This window comes from Epinephelus lanceolatus, chromosome 12 (assembly GCF_041903045.1).
Source record: "Epinephelus lanceolatus isolate andai-2023 chromosome 12, ASM4190304v1, whole genome shotgun sequence".
Classification (NCBI taxonomy): domain Eukaryota; kingdom Metazoa; phylum Chordata; class Actinopteri; order Perciformes; family Serranidae; genus Epinephelus; species Epinephelus lanceolatus.
The window spans coordinates 1679692-1700099 of record NC_135745.1 but is presented as its reverse complement, the minus strand read 5'-3'; the positions used below and the strand labels follow the sequence as shown (position 1 = coordinate 1700099).

Below are 20408 nucleotides of genomic sequence, written 5' to 3'. Positions count from 1 at the left end.
GTACGAATATCGTATAAAGAAAAAATCAAAACTGGCTTGTTCGCCTCATCAAGACCTACAAATCACGCGTGCAACCCCTGACTTAAATCCAACAGGAATTGAGCTATTTGCCCTTTCACAGTAAGATGTCATTTTTCAAAAATTCTCTGACTAAAAAAAATATTTCCTCCTACACTGTTTATCGTATTGACTTCAAACATGCACACATGACAGACCATGCCCCGCTAAACAATTCCTCTGAACAACTTTGTCATTACTCAAACGGTTTGGATTTTATGCCCTCTTAAAGGTGACATGTCAGAAAACCTTTTGACAATTTTTGCACCACTTAGACACACTTAAATGGCTGTTGCGCCCTGTAGGAATGGTGTAGAAAGATCAAACCAAAACTGGCTTCTTCATCTCCTTGAGACCTATAAATCACTCATTGACACCACTGACCTTAATCCAACAGGAAATGAGCTAGTGCCTCTGAAAATAACATGAGCAAATGCTGTGAGCTAGACATCTTCAACTTGTGACTAAGGTTGCATTTTTGAGTCCACACACATAAAAGCTATATATGTCTACATTCCGAACGAGTTTATCTATCTGGTGATTTCCTTAGATTCACGATCAGACCCACGGTTTGGGAAGAGGAAGGACTAGTTTCAGAAATTTTAACGCCATCTTAAAGTGCTTGAGCTGTCACCTTGTCTCACTCAACTACATGCTGCTCATTAATTAGCATAACAATGGCTTCACTCTGACAGACACAAGCCTGTGTGTGTGTGCGTGAGTGCATGCGTGTGTGTGTGTGTTGTTGTGTTGTTACAATCTTTAAAGGACAGATTACAGCACTCACTCACTCACTCTCTCTCTCTCTCTCTCTTGTCCTGTTACTGCATGTCACTAACTCTGTCGTACTGCATGTCAGTAACTCGGCCTCTTCTCCAGAGCCTTTGTGCTCCACTGTCTCGCAGGTTAACTTCTATCACAGCAGTGCCTGGATAGTGTGACGTGTGTGGTTGTGCTGCTGCTGTGGTCCTGCCAAATGCCTCCTGCTGCTGCTGTGATCATTAGTCATACTTCTACTGTTATTATACACATATGATTATTGTCACCTATGTATACTATCAGATATTAATATATACTTTCAACATATTGTATCACAGTAGCCAGAATTATAATTATATTATTACTTTCATTAATGTTGTTGTAAGCTATTAACATTATCATCTGTCCTGCATCTCTCTCTCTCTCTCTGTCTCCTCCATTTTTTCCCCTATTAAAGGGAGCTTTACCTTATCTGCTGTGAGGGTCCTAAGGACAGAGGGATGTTGTATGCTGTAAAGCCCTGTGAGTGCAAATTGTGATTTGTGATATTGGGCTTTATACATAAAATTGACTGATTGATTGATGTCATCAGTAGTTTGGTTTTCAGAAGCCATCAAAGTTCTACTCCCAAGTCATGGATTCATTGCCAAAAATGACCTTGTGTTCTACTGACATTGCTTGTTTTATCGACATTTTGACTCTTAACAATAGGCTAATTCACACTGTCTACGTGAGCTGGAGGTCGACAGCGAGAGTCTGAGGTTCTGCACAATGCTGCTTGCAGCTTTAATTTATATACTGACTGCTGTCGGGCGGGCACCCTGGGAGTCATATAATTAAATTTGCAGATGATACTGCCATAGTTAACTTACTGAAGCTTTGGTCTCTTAAAATCAAAGACCAAAGAGTTGGTCTTTGATTTTAGGCGTCCATTTTAAACTGGACTTTAGACTGATTAAATGGATTTTAGACTTTCTCTGTGGTAGACTACAAAGGGTAAGAGTGGGAAATACTCAGGTGTTCTTGTTACATCTATTGGAACACCACAAGGCAGTGTTTTTTCACCACTCTTATATATTTTATATACTGACTGCTGTCACTGTGATCACCCTGGGAGTCATATAATTAAATTTGCAGATGATACTGCCATAATTAGATTATTGAAGCTCTGGTCTCTAAAATCAAAGACCAAAGAGTTGGTCTTTCATTTATACCCAAAGTTATCAGAGCAGAAAACTCTACCTGCACTGGTTTCACAACTGGAAAACTTTCATCAGGTAAGAGTGCAGTGAACTTCTAGTATTCTTTTAGTACTGCTATAAACCATATGCTCATCATCAACCTCCTTCTGACACAGTGCTCAGTGCCATCACCTACTTAGACACATCATTCAGGCAGTTGGGCATGAGCTACAGTCATATTACTTTTGGCATGCAGCTGTAATCACTTGCCTTATCAAGTGGAGTGATCCACGGCAGTCATCATCAGTGTTGCCCTGACATGGGATTATGCACATTCTCTGCCTTGAAGAGATGCGGCCCTGTCTCTTTGCCATTGGTCATCACCCCTACGCAAGATAGATCACAGTGCATCTGCGCAACATGCAGCATCTTCCTGCTACTGCCGGAAGCCATGTGTGCCCCCGCTCAGACGGTGCAGCTGAATTGAGTAGAGATATGTTTGGAGAGCAGACATGCATCAAGCAAGGGAGGAGAGTAGGAGGCATGAAGGGCATCTCCACCAACCGTAAGCAGGTCACCGTGTGGATCCAATCTTTCAGCATCTGTTCGCCTCACTGGGTAACATGCACAATGATGCTGAAGCAGTGGATAAGACAATGAAGTACAACAGACACAAAGAAAAGGGTAAAGGATAGTGGGAGTTGGATGCACAGGACTGGGCTAAAATCCTGTGCTACTCATTTCGGCTAATCTCAACAACATAATAACACATGAGCTAGTATTCTGCAATAAAGATATCTGCGTTTGAATGAAGATACATTTACAAAAGCTGAAGTAAAACTCTAATGTAATGATAGTTAATGGGTTCTGAGATTGCATTTTGGCCATTTAGTGGGACTTTGCTACATTTACCCCCCATCTATGATTTTCAGTCGTGGGAGACAAGGGTAACTAAATAATTTATATTTCAGGTTCTCCTTAGTCTCGCCACCAGACAATCAGAGATCTCCCCCTTCTGATAGTCTGGGGACACTCCTTTCTAAAGTGTGTTTAACACACCGGAGAAAACGGCCGGCAACAAAGCAACGCCTCTTGCATTTTTGAAAAGGACACATCCTCCCAGAAATGTGCGCTCCCCCTTGTCTCGTCCGCAAAGAAACAAACACAGAGAGCTTGAAAATGGATGCCAAGAGATTTAACTCCGTTTTATCAAACATGTGCTCAGTCCACAAGATTGTGGAAATGAAGGACTTACAGCGACTTTGTTTAGAACTTTTAATGCAGTCAGACTATGTTTACGAGCACAAGAGTTCAGCGAGCCACCGAGGAACGCCCTGCGGATTTACTATTGGTTCACCAACGTAGGGAGTTTTTTTAAACTCTGAAATTGTATCCGACCATCTAAACACAAAATCAGGGATCAAGACATCAGTCTTTAGTTAAGCAAAGCATCTAAAGACTGACTTGTGAGTCTAGGTTCTCCCTTTCATTTCAGCCTGTCGCAAAACATACTGTCTTCATTTACCGACATTTTTTATAATTTGCTCCTAGTTTACTTTTTATTTATGAATGACACATTACTGTGTATCTTGACTCAAAGATGCACCTGCACATGTGACAGTAATCAGAAACCTGGCTCATGCCAGGTTCAGACTACACAACATTTTTGTCTGTCACTATGTCAGATTAGGCGATCATTGAGTCATAAAATCTTGCCGTGACTTGGCTGACTGACATGACAGACTACATGTTGGTGCACAATTAATCATTGCTGGTCGTTCACGACGTGGTGCCTTCAGATTATTCTCGTCTTGACCAAATATTATTATTTCAGTCACTGTGGCTGTTCATGACCCAGCTGAACTGTTTTTGAAGTAACATGAAAAGTGCCACCAGATGGCAGGAAAAAACAGTGCAAGTCACTGAGTCCTCCACAAGTTCCTGCAAATGTATCACAGTAAAAGCCTTTTTAGAAAATGAAAGGATTCTCTCAACCGAAAATAATTTTAATCCTTTATATCCTTTTCTATTATGAAAAACTCAACAACTGTTGCTAAAGTGCCTCTGCTGTTTCACCCAATTATTTTTCCTTTATTACTGTAACATCCTTAATAGTACAGTGGATAAGCTCTCAAATCATGAGGAATTGTGCACTTTTTGAAAAAAGCATGAAATTTCTACCATAATTAGTACATACCATAAGGTTTTATTTCAGATGTGGAGGGAAGTCAGATTTGACCTCTGAGGCCCGGAAGAGGTCAAATTCAAGATGGCCGCCAATAATATTCAAATATGCTTAACTTTGGAACCAAACACAGTAGAAATACATTTATGGTGTCATTTCCAACTAAGTTTAGGGTGTTTAGGGTCAAGGTCAAGGTAAAATTTTGCTTAAAACAAACGAAAATGAACCCCAAAACATATTTCAATTACTTTTTACTCTCCTGTATTATTCAGTAATTTGTTATTATATACTGGGATGTGTGGTTATTTTTTCCTGCTATGCACATCATTATCAGCAGATGGCCCTCTAGAGCATCAGTAGCTAATGCCAGTAGCGATGTAGTCAGTAGGCAACATGATGAGTAGGCTACAGAATGTACAAGTGATGAGACAGAGAGCACTTCTGACATAAATATCCTACCAGGTAAACTGACTGACTATGTATAGACAACGGCCGCGTTTCCCAGTCAAGAGCGATCTTAAGACTTAAGAGCACAGTTAAGAACGTCTTTGGTAAGAAGGGTCACCAAGATACGAGTGTTTCCCAGACGCATTCTTAATGCCCTTATTAAGATCGCTCTTGGGCGGCACGGTGGTGTGCTAGTTAGCACTCTCGCCTCACAGCAAGAGGGTTGCCAGTTCGATCCCGGGCGTGGGAGCCCTATTGTGCGGAGTTTGCATGTTCTCCCCGTGTCAGTGTGGTTTCTCTCTGGGCACTCCAGCTTCCTCCCACAGTCCAAAGACATGCAGATTGGGGACTAGGTTAATTGATAACTCTAAATTGTCCATAGATGTGAATGTAAGCGTGAATGGTTGTTTGTCTCTATGTGTCAGCCCTGCGATAGTCTGGCGACCTGTCCAGGGCGTACCCTGCCTCTCGCCCGATGTCAGCTGGGATAGGCTCCAACCCCCCCGCGACCCTCAAGAGGATGAAGCGGTTAGAGATGAATGAAGATTGCTCTTTAAGAAGCTCTTAACAGGAGCTGTCCACTACCGCGGTGCTGAAACTAAATCAATTGATGTTAGGCAAATCGATGACCCACCACTTAATCAGCGCTTAAGTCACACACAGTGCTGCTACCTAATGCACTAATTCCCTGCTGCTCGTGTGTATGTGTGTGTTCTAATAATTCTAATGAAAAACTCAGATGATAAATATTTATTAATGACCTATTTTTATGATGAAAACAAGACTACAACTAAATAAGAAGTAGTCTTGGTAAGATAATCATGAGGAAATATATTATATTTAAACAAAAAAACACAGACGCTTTGCTGAGGCCGGTGCCATCTCCCACCACGTCCAGGAAGCTCCCCACTGCGTAAAAACACAGCACAGCCAGGCACTGCATCTCCAGGCTGAGGGTGAAATTGCACCGGGTTGCCTTCCAGATGTGTGGAGGCAGTAGTTGATGAGGCGTTGTATCTCGGTACTTCATTTGGACAACCCGGTCTGACAGCACGTCGAGTGGGCTGAAGTGCTGATGCACAAATGCATTTACATATACGGTTTGGCTTCGCACGCAGCGACGCTGTTGGTTAGCAGTGATGGTATCTCACACATGTGTGATGTGGCAATGCCTTTATATAGAGTTCCAGCTGAGCTCAATTACACCTGTCAGTTGCCTGATATCTGAATGTCGCAGGTTTGGAGGGTGGATGTGTTTCTGTTGTGCCCTGATGCATTTTTTGGATGTGGTAAACTATCTCATATGTGCATAAAGATGTGGGATATGTGCGCACAAATTATGATAAATGATAGTCATGATGATTCATCTTATTTGTGTGCCTGATGTGCACAGCACATACAGGAACACACTTGTTATTCTTCATACTTATTTTTCTTCTTATTATTATTTTGAGTGCACATAGGGTCTTCATAAAACATATAGATTCAAGATTCAAAGTGTTTATTGTCATATGCACAGTAAGGACACGCGTTTCCCTGCAGAATGAAATTTGTTCTTTTCTGTCACCAATTAATGCTAAACAATATAAATCTGAAGTATAAAATAGATCAAAATATATACAGTGCGCACTGTTTTAATATCTCTTGCTTAGTGTAATATTAATTTGCCTGACGCGGCTGGATCTGTGAGCATTTGGCTGAGAAGACTGTTAAGAGTGGGTCAGCAGCTCTTAGTGCTAAGAGCCATCTGGGAAATGCCGCCAATATACGTATACTTGAGTAAAGCCTTAACATGCCAATACATTGAATTTGATTGTAGCCAGGAATGAGTCTGCCTAGCTAGTTAGCTAGCTAGCTTCTGTGGTAAAAAAAAAAAAAAATGGCAGACACTGATAAAAATAATCCTGCTAGCTAAACTAGAAGACAGTCTGGAACATACATGAGCTGAAGTCACTTGAATTATTGAACAGTGCATGTTCTAGAGATTTCAGCTTGGTAATTTGTGTGAAGTAGGACTATAGTTGAATTAAGGGAATGGTTATAGCAAAGCAGCCTAGTTTTATACTGTGCCGCCAGTATCAACCAGACTTGAGAACTCATAGCTGGCATGTAAATGTAGATGTGCTATTACTGATTTCCAGTGTTGGGAACGTTACTTTAAAAAAGTAATTAGTTATAGTTACTAGTTACTTTCCCCAAAAAGTAACTGAGTTAGTAACTGAGTTACCACACTGTAAAAGTAATTAATTACCTGGACAAGTAACTATAGCGTTACTATTTTTTTATAAAATGCTCAAATATGTCAAATTGCTTGGACAGCCCCCTTAATGGAACTGTAATGAAACTCAACATTGAATATGCTAAATGAATGAAATTGACATTTAATAGAATAAATCATTATTATAAAACATTGTACACTTATCTACACTACACTGCATTGTTGTGCGTGCGTGTGTGTGTGTGTGTGTGTGTGTGTGTAAGAACAGCCATTAATTGCGTAATTTAAATGTGAAAAGTCTCACTGACTGACTGCCAGCTGTGTCTCTGCGGAGAGGGAGAGGGAGTGCGGCTGTGGAAACATCCTGCAGTCCGAGATACTATCATGCGTTTGAATAACTTATTAGACGGATATAGAGAGAGGCGACGTTTAGAGAGCAAGGCCAAATAAGCAACTCCACTTTGGAAACAAGCCCAAAAAAACGCAACCCATGACTACCAATATTTGTAAGTGACTTTACAAAAACACAAGCCCAAAGTCGCGGACCTGACAAACCTACTTGTGAATACCTGCCCTACTCTGCCTCTGATTGGTTTATGATGAAATTTTCCTCTCCCTAAGCCAATCATCATCACTTATGCTTCCCCCTCACCTGCCCTCACCAAAGAAGAAACACTTTAAAGCTCCGCTGAGAAGGAGCTGGTCTGAGTGAAAGCCGCTTCAGTGAACTGAAGTAAAGCCGAGTAACGGCGCATTTTATTGTGAGTAACCATAATGGCGTTATAACGGGGTAGACAGTAACTTTTTTGATTACTCGTTACTGAAAAAAGTAGTGCCGTTAGTAACGCCGTTATTTATAACGCTGTTATTCCCATTACTGCTGATTTCAAAGCAAGTTTCAGTATAAGAAGCATAGTAGACCTACTGAAATATTGTAAGTAAAAACATTTTTAATGATCATTATCGTTACTGTTATCATGTTGGAAATAAACCATCTTTTTCCTCCCTTATCTCACTCCATCTGCATAATTTGACCATGACTTTGACCTAAATGCATTTTCTTGAATTCTGGTGATTTCAAAAGTATCACCAACTAAATGGGCACCCTAAACTTAGTTGGAAATGACACCTTAAATGTTTTTCTACTGTGTTTGGTTCCAAACATCTTGAATATGACCTCTCCCGGGCCTCAGAGGTCAAATCTGACTTCCCTCCACATCTGAAATAAAACCTTATGGTATGTACAAACTATGGTAGAAATGTCATTGCACACTTTTTCAAAAAGTGCTGCTAATCCTCTGTACTATAAAGGAAATATAAAAAATGCTGTTGCAATACAGTTGTCCACAGCAGCAGAACGCTCTGTGTTCCTATTGGTCAAAGCGACGGCTGTTACGGGAGAAGTCATGAAAGACAAAAGAAAATCAAACATGCTAGACTTTCTGATGGGACAATGGGCCTCATTCACAAACAGTGCGTACGCACAAATCTGTGCTTAAACTGTGCGTACGATCGTTTGACGCACAAATCCGGGATTCATCAATATTTTGTTACCCAAATTTGTTCTTACTCTGTGAACAAATTTAGAACTACCTCAGACCATGCGTACACACAAATGAGGAAGGCCGAACTGACTTAGAAAATGCAAACATACCTTTTAAGTACATGCAGAGTCTATAAAACCACATTCATGAAAAAGAGATTTAATTAACATTTTTTAAAATAATTAATTTACTAATATATTGGCCGAATGGATTAAATTACCATGAAATTGACACACGTTCACCCTCATCATTGTGACAATTAAAATATTAACAATAACATGAACAGAAAAACTATCACTCCATCAGCGTGCAGATGATCTGTAATGCCGACTGCCATATCCTTAAGGCTGTGGCCTGCTGGCCAGGAGGCACCCACGACTCATTTATTTTGCAAAACAGTACAGTGGGAATGCATTTGGAGGCAGGGGCTGTGAGAAGTGGATGGCTTGTTGGTGAGCATCTTTTGTTCTAGTCTTTTATTTCAATTGTTTTAAGTTAGTAATTTCAGTAAGTCTCTATTCCGTTAATGTTAAAATGTTATATTGTTTGTACAGCAGGTTTCACAACAGGTTGGCAGAGGTTGGCAGAGGCTAGAAATAGGCATCATGGCAGGGTGTACAATTTCTCCATTAGCATTTACTATGGCAATGGAAGTAATCATCAGGGCTTCTAAGTGGGTGGTAGGTGGGGAGAGATGGCAGAATGGGTTGCATCTTCCACCAGTTAGGGCTTACATGGATGACATGACACTGGTGACCACAACAATGCCATGTACAAAGAGGCTACTAGAGAAGGTAAATAAGAACCTCAAGTGGGCCAGCATGAAAATCAAGCCTAGTAAATCTAGAAGCATCTCGATATGTAGAGGGAAGTTAAGTGATAGGAAGTTTGTCATAGATGATGAGGACATCCCAACAATTAGGGAAAAGTCAGTAAAGAGCTTAGGTAGGTGGTACAATGTAGAGTTGAATGATAAGGAACAGGTGGTGAAATTTAGAAAAGATGTGGCTGAAGGATTGGATAGAATAGATAAATCAGAACTTCCAGGAAAGTTGAAGTTGTGGTGTTTGCAATTTGGGCTATATCCTAGGTTAATGTGGCCATTGTCAGTTTATGAAATTCCAATATCTGTTGTGGAGAAAATGGAAAGGTTGGTTAGCTCCTACATTAGGAAGTGGTTGGGGGCTCCTAGGTGCCTAAGTAGTGTTGCATTGTATGGAAAAGGGATACTTCAGCTGCCAGTATCTAGTTTAACAGAGGAATTTAAATGTACCAAGGTCAGGACAGAGCTCTTGTTATCTGGGAGTAAGGACGTGGTAGTTAGGAGTGTGGTTCCAAATCCAACCAAGGGGAGGAAGTGGAACCCAAGATCGGCAGTTCAGGAGGCAGAGGCAGCTCTTAGACATGCAGAGATTGTAGGTAATGTTCAGTTTGGCCGGGGAGGCCTGGGGCTTGGCTCAGGTAAACCGGTATGGAATACAGCAAGCCTCAAAGATAAAAGAAAGCTGGTTGTAGAACAGATACACAGACAGGAAGAGATAGTAAGGGGTGCAAAGGTAGTGGCCCAGGCTAAACAGGGACAGTGGTTGAATTGGGAAAGTGTAGAGAAGAGGAAGCTTAGTTGGAGGGACCTGTGGAGTATGGAGGAGAATCGTATTAGATTCCTGGTAGGGGCTACATACGATGTGTTACCAACCCCCCAGAACCTAAAACTGTGGGTAAATGAGGACCCATCATGCCCATTGTGTTCACGTACCGCAACTTTAAAGCATATTTTGTCAAGCTGTAAAGTTAGGTTGTCACAAGGCCGATATACATGGCGACATAATCAGGTGTTGAAATGTTTAGCTGCAGGCATCGAAGGGAAACGAAGACAGGTGAATTCAGAAGGTGTTAAGGATAGGGGCTTAGTAATTCAGTTTGTCCGTGAGGGAGAGAAATACAGAAGGGATAAGTTAGTGAGGAGGCAAGGGTGTGGCCGCCTAGAAGGTGCTTGTGATTGGGAAATGCAAGTAGATTTAGGGGGAAAGCTTGTTGTTCCTCAGGAAATAGTCTGTACCAGGCAGAGGCCTGACTTAGTGTTGTGGTCAGTGAGTCAACAGATAGTTTATTTCATTGAGCTGACAGTTCCTTGGGAAGACTCAGTGGAAGAAGCCTATGAAAGAAAAAAGCTTAGATATGCAGACTTAGGAGCAGAAGCTGAGCAGCGAGGATGGAAGACTAGGATTTGTCCAGTGGAAGTGGGGTGTAGGGGATTCATAGCAAGATCAACTGTCTCACTCCTGGGGGAACTCAGAGTGCGGGGACAGAATTTGGGGAAGACAGTGAGGCAAATGTCAGATGAAGCAATTAAATGCAGCCAGTTTATCTATTACAGAAGAAATAATGTCAGCTGGGGGCCAGCAGGGGGAACTACTAAGCAGGGCACATAACTCCTTGAGATCAGGTGGAGAGATCCACTTCCTGTCAGGAGAAATCCAGGAAGAGGAAGTATTTAAGTGTGGGAGTGGCCTATTGGAATCCATTTTGTTTGAGGCCATGCGGCAAGGTGAGTGTGCTTGCTGATCCTGTAAGTCCAGTTAGCTCCTTTAACTTTAGCTTATATTGTAGTTATGCTATGTAGTGTGTGAAATAGAGTATGGTGAATGTGACAGGAAAGCTAGTATCAGCATTGCTTCTGCCTGGAGCTCGCATGTATGGAGCCTGGGTTTGGTTGAAGATGGCAGTGCTGTTTGGGCTGAGAAAGCCATGTGTAAGTAAGAAGGAAATCCAGGAAGAGGAAGGTTATTTAAGTGTGGGAGTGGCCTATTTGAATCCATTTTGTTTGGGACCATGCTGCAAAGTGAGTGTGTTTGCTGATCCTGTGAGTTCATTTATCTCCTTTAACTTTAGCTTACATTGTAGTTATGCTATGTAGCATGTGAAATAGAGTATGGTGAATGTGCTAGTAAAGGTAGTATCAGCATTGCTTCTGCCTGGAGCTCGCATAAACGGAGCCTGGGCTTGGTTGAAGGTAGCAGTGCTGTTTGGGCTGAGATCACTGTCCAGCCTCCTGGAGGTGTCATTGTTGTGAGGGCTCGTCCTGGGGAGGTAGACTGTACAGCCTAACCCGGCGGGGGAGTGTGATAGCCTAACAAGGCTTCCTTCCCTGGGTCTACCTCCTCTGTGGTAGTATAGGTAAGGTAAAGGAGGTTGTTCGGTTAGTGTGGGGAACAGTGAGACCTGGCATTAGGGGAGTGTCTCTGGGACGCCAGAGATCACTGTCTAGCCTCCTGGAGGTGTCGTGGGACTAACTAGACGAAACACCGGTGAAAGGAGGTTCCCACCCGATGACCCCAAAGACATGTTAGTTATCACTGCTCACGGGTCTGTATAGTTAAGCCTTGCCATAATAGCTTATCGTAGGGCTTAGGAGGATTATTCACTGAGTGCTGATCCCTTTTTTTTTTTTTTCTATTAGAGCACAAACTTCTTGTGTTTATTTGAATTGGGTGACTGGGCATATGGCCTTAAAACATGGCTGATGACACTATACGCAAACCCTGAAACCCCTCAAGAGGTGTGCTATAATAACATACATGCCCACACACGTGCCGTAGAGCGCACTTTTGGCGTGCTTAAGGGCCGTTGGATGTGTTTGGATCAGACACGGCCGGTGGCAAACTACTTTATACCCCTGAGAAGGTGTGCAAGATCATCCTGGCATGCTGTGTCCTCCACAATCTTACAATGACCCATGGCATTCCTGTAAGACCCGGCGCCATCGCTTCTAACACACTGTGAAATTTACTACTTCTCTCCTCGCGTAACCGCTTCCTTCATTCATGAATCAACTCTAGGCAAGCGGTTTCCTTATATGGAGAAATGGGGGCATGGTAGTATGCTGATTGCAGATCGCGGACACGCGCCTGTCAATTTAGAATGGTTCTGATTTACTAACATACGCACGGTGGTGAGAACAAAATTGGCCGGTACGCATGTGTCATGAATCCGACTGTGATTTTGTGCAAGTACTTATTTTTTGTGGAGAGTAAGAACATTTCTGCGCAGATATTAGTGAATGAGGCCCATTGTGAGGTGTCCCAGACATTGTGTTGTTGGTTGTCTATTATGATACCTTACACAGGATAAAATGATGGATCACCGTGCACGACACTCATTGACAGCAAAAACCTGAGCTCTTGAAACCCTTTCTTGACCTGGATCTCATCGTTTTCTTCACTGTACAATTATTCACCGTAAATGTAAAATTAAATTCTGAGACTGAACTGAACTTTCTTTTTCTACCATGCTACTGAAAGGTTTACAGTGCCTGTGAGACATAGGCTGATCAAGCCTCTCTGGGAAGCGGGGATTTAGGGTGGTGACTTTCTGTCTGAGGAAGGGCAGTGGAGGAAGACTGGGCTAAGGTTTGAGGAAGGGGTTGAGAGGTGAAGGTATTTTGGGGTAAGCTAAGGGAAGAAAAGAGAGACTGATATGAAGTATGAAAGGGTGAGGCCCGGATAAAGGGTGGGGGGGTAGTAAGATGGAGGACAGAGGAACAACAGTCAAGGGAGTTAGAGTGTGGAAATCTTTGAAGGACATATTTTTGGTTTTCACTGGACTGTTGCTGCTGGAGGTTGATGGTTGGTGACTTGTCTGTGGGCAAGGCAGGGGTTGAGGTGCCAGTTGGTGAGGCAGCAGTGGGAGACAGGATTGGGGAGGGAGGTGCATTGGGTGCTGTTGTGATGGTGCTGTAGGAAGGTGGGATCATTGGCATCTCCCTTTGCAGCAGCTGCATGATGGTGGCGATGTCCGCTGTCATACAAGACTCCAACCTGGAAAACACACACACATTGAAAAAGAAAGAGCTACATGATTTTACAGCACTGAGATATACCAGATGTAAGTCGATGATGTGAGTCTATAATGTTGCATGTCCAATCCGCTACAGAGAAACTGTTTATTGCTACACAATAAGAAGAGCTTAAGGCCTGTATGCAGTCTTCAGACACTGTTCTCTAAGCAAGAACATGTTCTGTATATAAATATTTATACTGTAATGATGAATAGGTTGTGGTAACTGAATGAGAGTACAATTAAAAAGATAACCTTGGCTTTAAAACATTTTATATGTCATGATGGAATTCGTTCATGAGGGAATTAAGTGCAACCATTGAGGGGTTTTAAAGCTGAATTGTAGTTGAACTTGATTTTTTGTTGCTCTGGAGCCAATGCAGTGGTTGAAGTTCTGCAGTCAGTGTTAATTTCATTGACAAAAACGTCAACAGCCCTTTTCCCATGACGAAAATGAGACATTGATGAGCTAAAAATAGATCTTGTGATGAAAATTTTAGTGGAGTACTGGACATTATTGAAAAGAGTCCTGCACACTGTCAAACTTTTATTAAGCCCTTTGTCCAGATTGCCAGCCTACATCAAGGACTCAATTGACAAGAATTTCATGTCTTAATGACTTGTAAGATAATGTCCCTCTTGACATCACGAGCCTTTACACTAAAATACCCCATGAAGGTGGTTTGGAGGCCTTGTTATTTCAATCAGGAGAGACACGTTTTTTGGTTAGGAAGGAAAATATTTAATTACAAGTGCACATGAGAATGAAATGTGAAAATGTGAAAAGTCTTTGGCGATTAGACCCCTTCGAGATAGTGAGCTATAAGGAGGGTGATGGATCCGTAGCCAATTAGGGAACACCCCACCCCCCCCCCCCCACCCCCCCCACCCCCCCCCACCCCCAGGGTCTAGACGCTGGTGGTGGTAGAGGAAGTGAAGAAGAGATGAGGATCAAATGGATGGGTGCTGATGATCCGGATGAGAAGACGAATGAGTCTTCGGGTTTATCTTTGACCTTGGATGAGATGGCTGGAGGTGAACGGGGTGGAGGAGGTAAAGTATGGAAAAGGAAAGTGGCAGAGGGAGGCTTGGACAGGTCTAACCACCGAAAAGGAGCCAGGGGTGGAATGCAGTGGCAGGTGAAAAGGTCGTATGGCAGAGGGGAGGCTAGGGATGGGCATGAATCTGGAGGCCGTGGTGTCTATACGTTGAACGAAATAAAAGGTCAATAAAGACCAACAGAAATGAAATATCATAAGACCAAACAGAAATTAAGGTCAGAAGACCAATTTAATGTAATGCAAACAGAAGGCAAAGGTCCAGCGACCAAAAATAAATTAAAGTCAGCAGATTTAGCATGACAGCAACAGAAATTAAGGGTCTGAAGACCAAACTGGGATTAACGCGACTGGTGCGAGGTTCTAATGACCTGGGCCTATGTGTGCGGAAAATAATAAAAGATCAATAAGACCAAACATAAATAAAGGTCATGAGACCGAACAAAAATTAAGATCATAAGACCAACTCAAATAAAATGGCGAAAGTAAAATAAGGTCCGGCGACCAAAAATAAATTAAAGTCAGCAATTTTCAGCATGACAGCAACAGAAATTAAGGGTCTGAAGACCAAACTGAGATTAACGTGACTGGTGTGAGGTCCTAATGACTTGGGCCTATGAGTGCGGAAAATAATAAAAAATCAAAAAGACCAAACATAAATAAAGGTCATTAGACCTAACAAAAATTAAGATCATAAGACCAACTCAAATAAAATGGTGAAAGTAAAATAAGGTCCGGCGACCAAAAAGAAATTAAGTCATCTTGACAAAGAGACATTATGGTGCGACGGCCGAAAAGAAATTACCATGTATGAGCATGAGGTCCCATAGACCTGGGTCCATAGCTGGAGTCCTAAGGACCATCAGTAGAAACAAATAAAAGGTTGGCAGGCCGAAACAAAATAAAAGGTCTCTTCACCAAACAGAAATTAAGGTCGGAAGACCAACTTAAATAAAACAGATAAATTAAAATAAGGTCCGGCGACCAAACACAAATTATGTCCGATATGACAAAACAGAAATTAAGTGGGTCCCTCTGACCAAAGAAAATTAAGTGTTGCATGGATGGCATTCTGAGGCGGTTCAATGACCTTGGTGTGGGTGCATGGCATGAGGTCCCACAGACCATGATGGAGCATTTGCATGAGGTCCAGAAGACCAGGGGTGATAGGGTATATGGCATGAGGTCTCACGGCCATGATGGAGCATTGGCATGAGGATTGGCATGAGGTCCCGAAGACCAGGGGAGATAGAGCATACAGCATGAGGTCTCACGGCTATGATGGGGCATTTGCATGAGGTCCGAAGACTGAGGTTGTTAGTGCATACAGCATGAGGTCCCACAGAGCATGATAGAGCATTTGCATAAGATCCGAAGACCAAGGTTGTTAGTGTATACAGCATGAGGTCCCACAAAACGTGATAGAGCATTTGCTGAGGTCCAAAGACCGAGGGTGTTGAGGCATACAGCATGAGGTCTCACTGCCATAATGGGCATTTGCATAAGGTCCTGAAGATCAAGGGAGGCAGAGCATGCAGCATAAGGTCAAGCAGAACATGAAAGAGCATTTGCATGAAGTCAGAAGCCCGAGGTTGATAGTGCATAAAGGATGAGGTCCCGCAGAACGTGATAGAGCAAATACATGAGGTCCGAAGACCTAAGTTGTTAGTGCATACAGCATGAGGTCCCACAAACCTTGATTGTGCATTGCGTGAGGTCCCGAAGACCATGTAAATGAGTGAGCAGCATGATAAGGCGAACAAGGTTAAAGAAAACGAACCACTAAAATTGCATTAATTCACGGCCATCTTGAATAAATGAATACAGCAGAATACATCCCAGGACCAGCAGATAGAGAAACCGCAGATAGAAATTGTGATCATATAACCAAAATGGAATATTCATGGGTGATGTATGATTGAGGATTATAAAACGATAGGTGAGCAGTTAGCGGAATAGCGGGTGTTCATGCATGCAGCATGAAGTTAGAGGGCCATGGATGACTGAGCAACAGCATGACACGCGTAGAGCATGGGTATTGAGGGAACGTGTGATAATGACAGCCATCCTAACCGAACTGAGGCAGTCCCCGCAGGACTCCACTAAGTCTGGACTCGATAAGATTTATGGGTTGATGCTGTTTGACAGGCAAGCAGGAGGCTCAGTTATCTGTGAGTGTAGCTGTGCTGTAAGTCTGAACTCTGATCAGTTTTCTTTGACAGAGATGAAAGTCTAATCACCAACTCTGTGAGAGGACACAAGTTTAAACCTCCAGACTAACATGCTGCAAAACAAGAAAGAATTCAGGCTTTAATGAAGTTATTTTTCTGCTTCTTAACAGTGAGATGGATAAGTCAGACTTTACAATGTACCTGGGTACAAATCCTTGTTGTTTATATGTTATTTGTGGTGTCAGCATTTTTGAGAGCATTAATAGAGAAATGTTGAGCTTTTCAAATGATGATTAGTAAGTGAGTGCAAGTAAATCACCCCTTATATCTGTCAAAAACTGCTGGAGAAATGACAGTTTGTAAGTGTGTCGAAATTATTTGTAGTTGTAGAAAAAAATTGTCTAAATTAAATTTTTATACAACCTGTCGCCTTGATTCTAATTTCAGATACATGACATGAATTAGCCTCACTGGATTAGTTTAAAAGACAAAAAAACACATAGAAAATATAATGAATAAAAGTTGACTAAAATGTCGTGATTTTTTTTATTGATTAAAATATTTTGAATTTTGTCAACTAACACAAGACTAAAACTATGAAGGAAAAATACAAAATGACTAAAAACTACTAAAATGTGACTTAACCTAATAAGCATTTTCATCTCATGAGGGATTTTGGCAAAGCAGAGACTGTTTCACCTTAGAAGCCTGGGAAATTCCAGATATTCCCTTAATTACTGAGGATTTTCAACTTCCGCACAATCAAGAGCGTCCTGGTATGGAAACAGCACCAAACAGGACTGCAAGACCTTGCAAAGAGTGGGTCATTCAGCTGAACACACTAGGAGCACTGCTCTACCCTGCATAAAGGATTTTCACACCAGACGCTGCAAATAAAGACTCCTAAATGAGTACCCTGCCTAAAACAACACCACAGCTAAGTGTAATTTGCCCTTTTTTGTGTCTGATTGCAGAATTACTGTGGCAAAGTATATATGTCGCCTTTGCGCCAAGAATGCAGCAGGCAGAACAATGACAAAGAGACAAAGAAAACTGAAATTTTCAGGCCGTGAGCGTCAGGTCCCAACCAACAGGGTGCAAAGGCATTCCTCAAGGAACTGAAATGTATTTGGGATTCAACATCACTGTCCCTGTTGGTGTTTTCAAACACAGACCTTCAAAATGTAAAAGAAGACAGCATGATTTGAAGCAAAAGACAAAGATAAAAGATAAAATATCATTCAATGCACCTCAGTTATCACATACTCTGAACATCCTAGTAATATCAATGTCACTGTGTGTAGCTATAAGCACTGATCTTTGTGAACTGGACACTGGTTTTCACAGTGAAGCTCATTTGCATGGAAAGGGACCATTTTGTACCAAATGTATGCACATCACCTTATTTAATAACATGCAAACAGCACACGACCACTGAGATACTGTCTGCTTGGCAGCACAGTTATAGGTGCATTTCACCCTTTGCGGGTGCTTTGAGAAATACACTATCTCTTTTTGTCTTAATTGTGCAGGTTAGGCAGCCTGAAAATCTGCACAATCCTTTAGTGAATCTGCCCTTTGACAGTGGATTTTCAGTGAAGTAGAAGACATTTGGGTCACTGAACCTTTTGAAATGAACAGTATTATTTTTGAAGTATTACAACATGTCTGCAGCATATCTTTAAAACAGTAGGCTATATCAAGTTGGTCTCTTTTGTTATTGAGAATAAAAGTGAACTAAAAGTGCTTATTACCTTTTCTATTGTAACCCAAACACAGGCTATGTATAGTTCTATAGATAAGTAATATAGACAACTTAGTACTGTTTAGATGTAGATGTGAAGTGCACCCAACCTTTGCACCCAGAGTTTAAGCTGTTAAAAATATTTTGCTGGTATTGTGATATTTGACTTGAAATCTGACATACATGATCAAACCTTGTGACCCACCTGGTTATCTGTCGTTGCAGTGCCTCCAGCCTATTGTCTAACTCCACATTCTGCCTTCGAGAGATGACAAATGGAGGAGGAGGAAGAGGAGGACCGCTGGATGGACAGTGGGAGGAGGAGGAGGAGGAAGGCAGGTCAAAGAGCTGCTGCTGGGAAGGAGGCTGAGGAGGAGGTGAGGAGGGGCTGTGGGAGTAGGGCACCTCCTGGTATCTCTGCTCCTCATGACTCTCTGAGCCCCAGAATGTAAAGATGTTGGACACTCCTGAGAATGCATGTAGTGTACACAGTGAGACTCACCACACCACATCACCATTATATACAGTTTTCTGTTGCTGTCTAGTTTTATCTTAGATGCCATGAATGCATCTTTACACTCACCTGACAAAGTGTTAAAGGTCGTCTGTCTCCTGTCAGTGTCAGAGCATTTTGTAGTGTTTGTCGCAGCAGCATGAATCATGGAGGTCTGAGCAGGGCTTTTCACTTCTGAATCCTGTCCTTCATCGTCACTGGAGAACACAGGGCCATATCTATAGAAGCAATTAGTTCACAGTTCCCTGATAATTGTATGTTTTACAGTTGGGGAACAGAATACTAAGTCTTACATTGTATGTTTATGATCATCTCTGTTGTGGCCAGCACACTGCTCCAAGTTACTCTGTCTTCTCTTACATCTGTGGGCAGCTCTCTGTCTCGCTGCAGAGATGGTGTCACCTGACAGGTACACACAGACACTCTAAGTCTGCAACCTGAACACATTAACAAAGTTCACAGAAGCTGATTGTGAATAAAATCAGATAATGGAACCCACAAAGTAAATGTCAGCTCAAGACCAAGTTCACAATTTGTGTTTGGAGTCCTAACCAAATCATTTTGCCCCCTTTAATACCATGCCTGTAAAATTCACCTAAAAGGCCTTTCCAAGGCATACCCAAAGTAAATGAAAGATGTTCTTGTTTAATTTTAGTACATGTCAGTGCATGGTCTTGTTTGAAAAGAAACACTCAAGTTTTTCCCCAAATCAATAATTTCAATCAATTTTATTTAGAAAGCCCAATATCACAAATCACAATTTGCCTCACAGGGCTTTACAGCATACGACATCCCTCTGTCCTTATGACCCTCGCAGTGGATAAGGAAAAACTCCCCAAAAAAACCCTTTTAACGGGGAAAAAAAACAGTAGAAACCTCAGGAAGAGCAACTGAGGAAGGATCCCTCTTCCAGGATGGACAGACGTGTAATAGATGTCGTACAGAACAGATCAGCATAATAAATTAACAGTAATCCGTATGACACAATGAGAGAGAGAGAGAGAGAGAGAGAGAGAGAGAGATGCAGGTAATGACAGTAGCTTACAACAACATTATTGAAAGTAATAATATTATAGTTATAGTTCTGGCTACTGTGGTACAATATGTTGAAAGTATGTATTAATATCTGACAATAGTCATATGTGTATAATAACAGTAGAAGTATGACTAATGACTAATGATGGCAGCAGCAGCAGGAGGCATCTGGCAGGACCACGGCAGCAGCACAACCACACACGTCATGCTGTCCAGGCACCGCTGTGATATGAGTTAATCTGAGAGACAGTGGAGCACAAAGGCTCCGGAGAAGAAGCCGAGTTAGTGACATCCAGAATGGCCGAGTTAGCAAGATGCAGTAATAGAATACGAGAGAGAGAGAGAAGGCGAGAAGGTGCTCGGTGTATTATAGGGGCTCCTCCGGCAGACGAGGCCTAAGTCAGCCTAACTAGGGGCTGGTACAGGGCAAGCCTGAGCCAGCCCTAACTATGAGCTTTATCAAAGAGGAAAGTCTGAAGTCTAGTCTTAAATGTGGAGACGGTGTCTGCCTCCCGGACCGTAACAGCAAGATGATGCCACAGGAGAGGAGCCTGATAGCTGAAGGCTCTGGCTCCTGATCTACTTTTGGAGACTTTAGGGACCATGAGTAACCCTGCGTTCTCAGAGCGTTCAAGGAGGCGGCAGAAGCCATATTGTCT

At 42.2% G+C, this 20408-nt stretch overlaps 2 protein-coding genes across 2 annotated transcripts in view; one reads left to right on the top strand and one right to left on the bottom strand.

Moving 5' to 3' along the window:
- Nucleotides 1-18479, top strand: part of LOC117271535 (junctophilin-1-like) — a 258838-nt gene extending 240359 nt beyond the window's left edge. Inside the window, exon 7 of the mRNA XM_033649756.2 lies at nucleotides 18426-18479. The gene's annotated coding sequence lies outside the window, so the exon portion shown is untranslated. The remainder of the gene's footprint in view (nucleotides 1-18425) is intronic.
- The window catches only part of LOC117271561 (voltage-gated inwardly rectifying potassium channel KCNH6-like), a 414055-nt gene continuing 406442 nt past the window's right edge, over nucleotides 12796-20408 (bottom strand). Inside the window, exons 19-23 of the mRNA XM_078172846.1 lie at nucleotides 19008-19116; nucleotides 18784-18932; nucleotides 18406-18667; nucleotides 12991-13208; nucleotides 12796-12842 (exon numbers count right to left, since the gene is read on the bottom strand). Coding sequence (XP_078028972.1) covers nucleotides 12796-12842; nucleotides 12991-13208; nucleotides 18406-18667; nucleotides 18784-18932; nucleotides 19008-19116 — 785 coding nt within the window. The remainder of the gene's footprint in view (nucleotides 12843-12990; nucleotides 13209-18405; nucleotides 18668-18783; nucleotides 18933-19007; nucleotides 19117-20408) is intronic.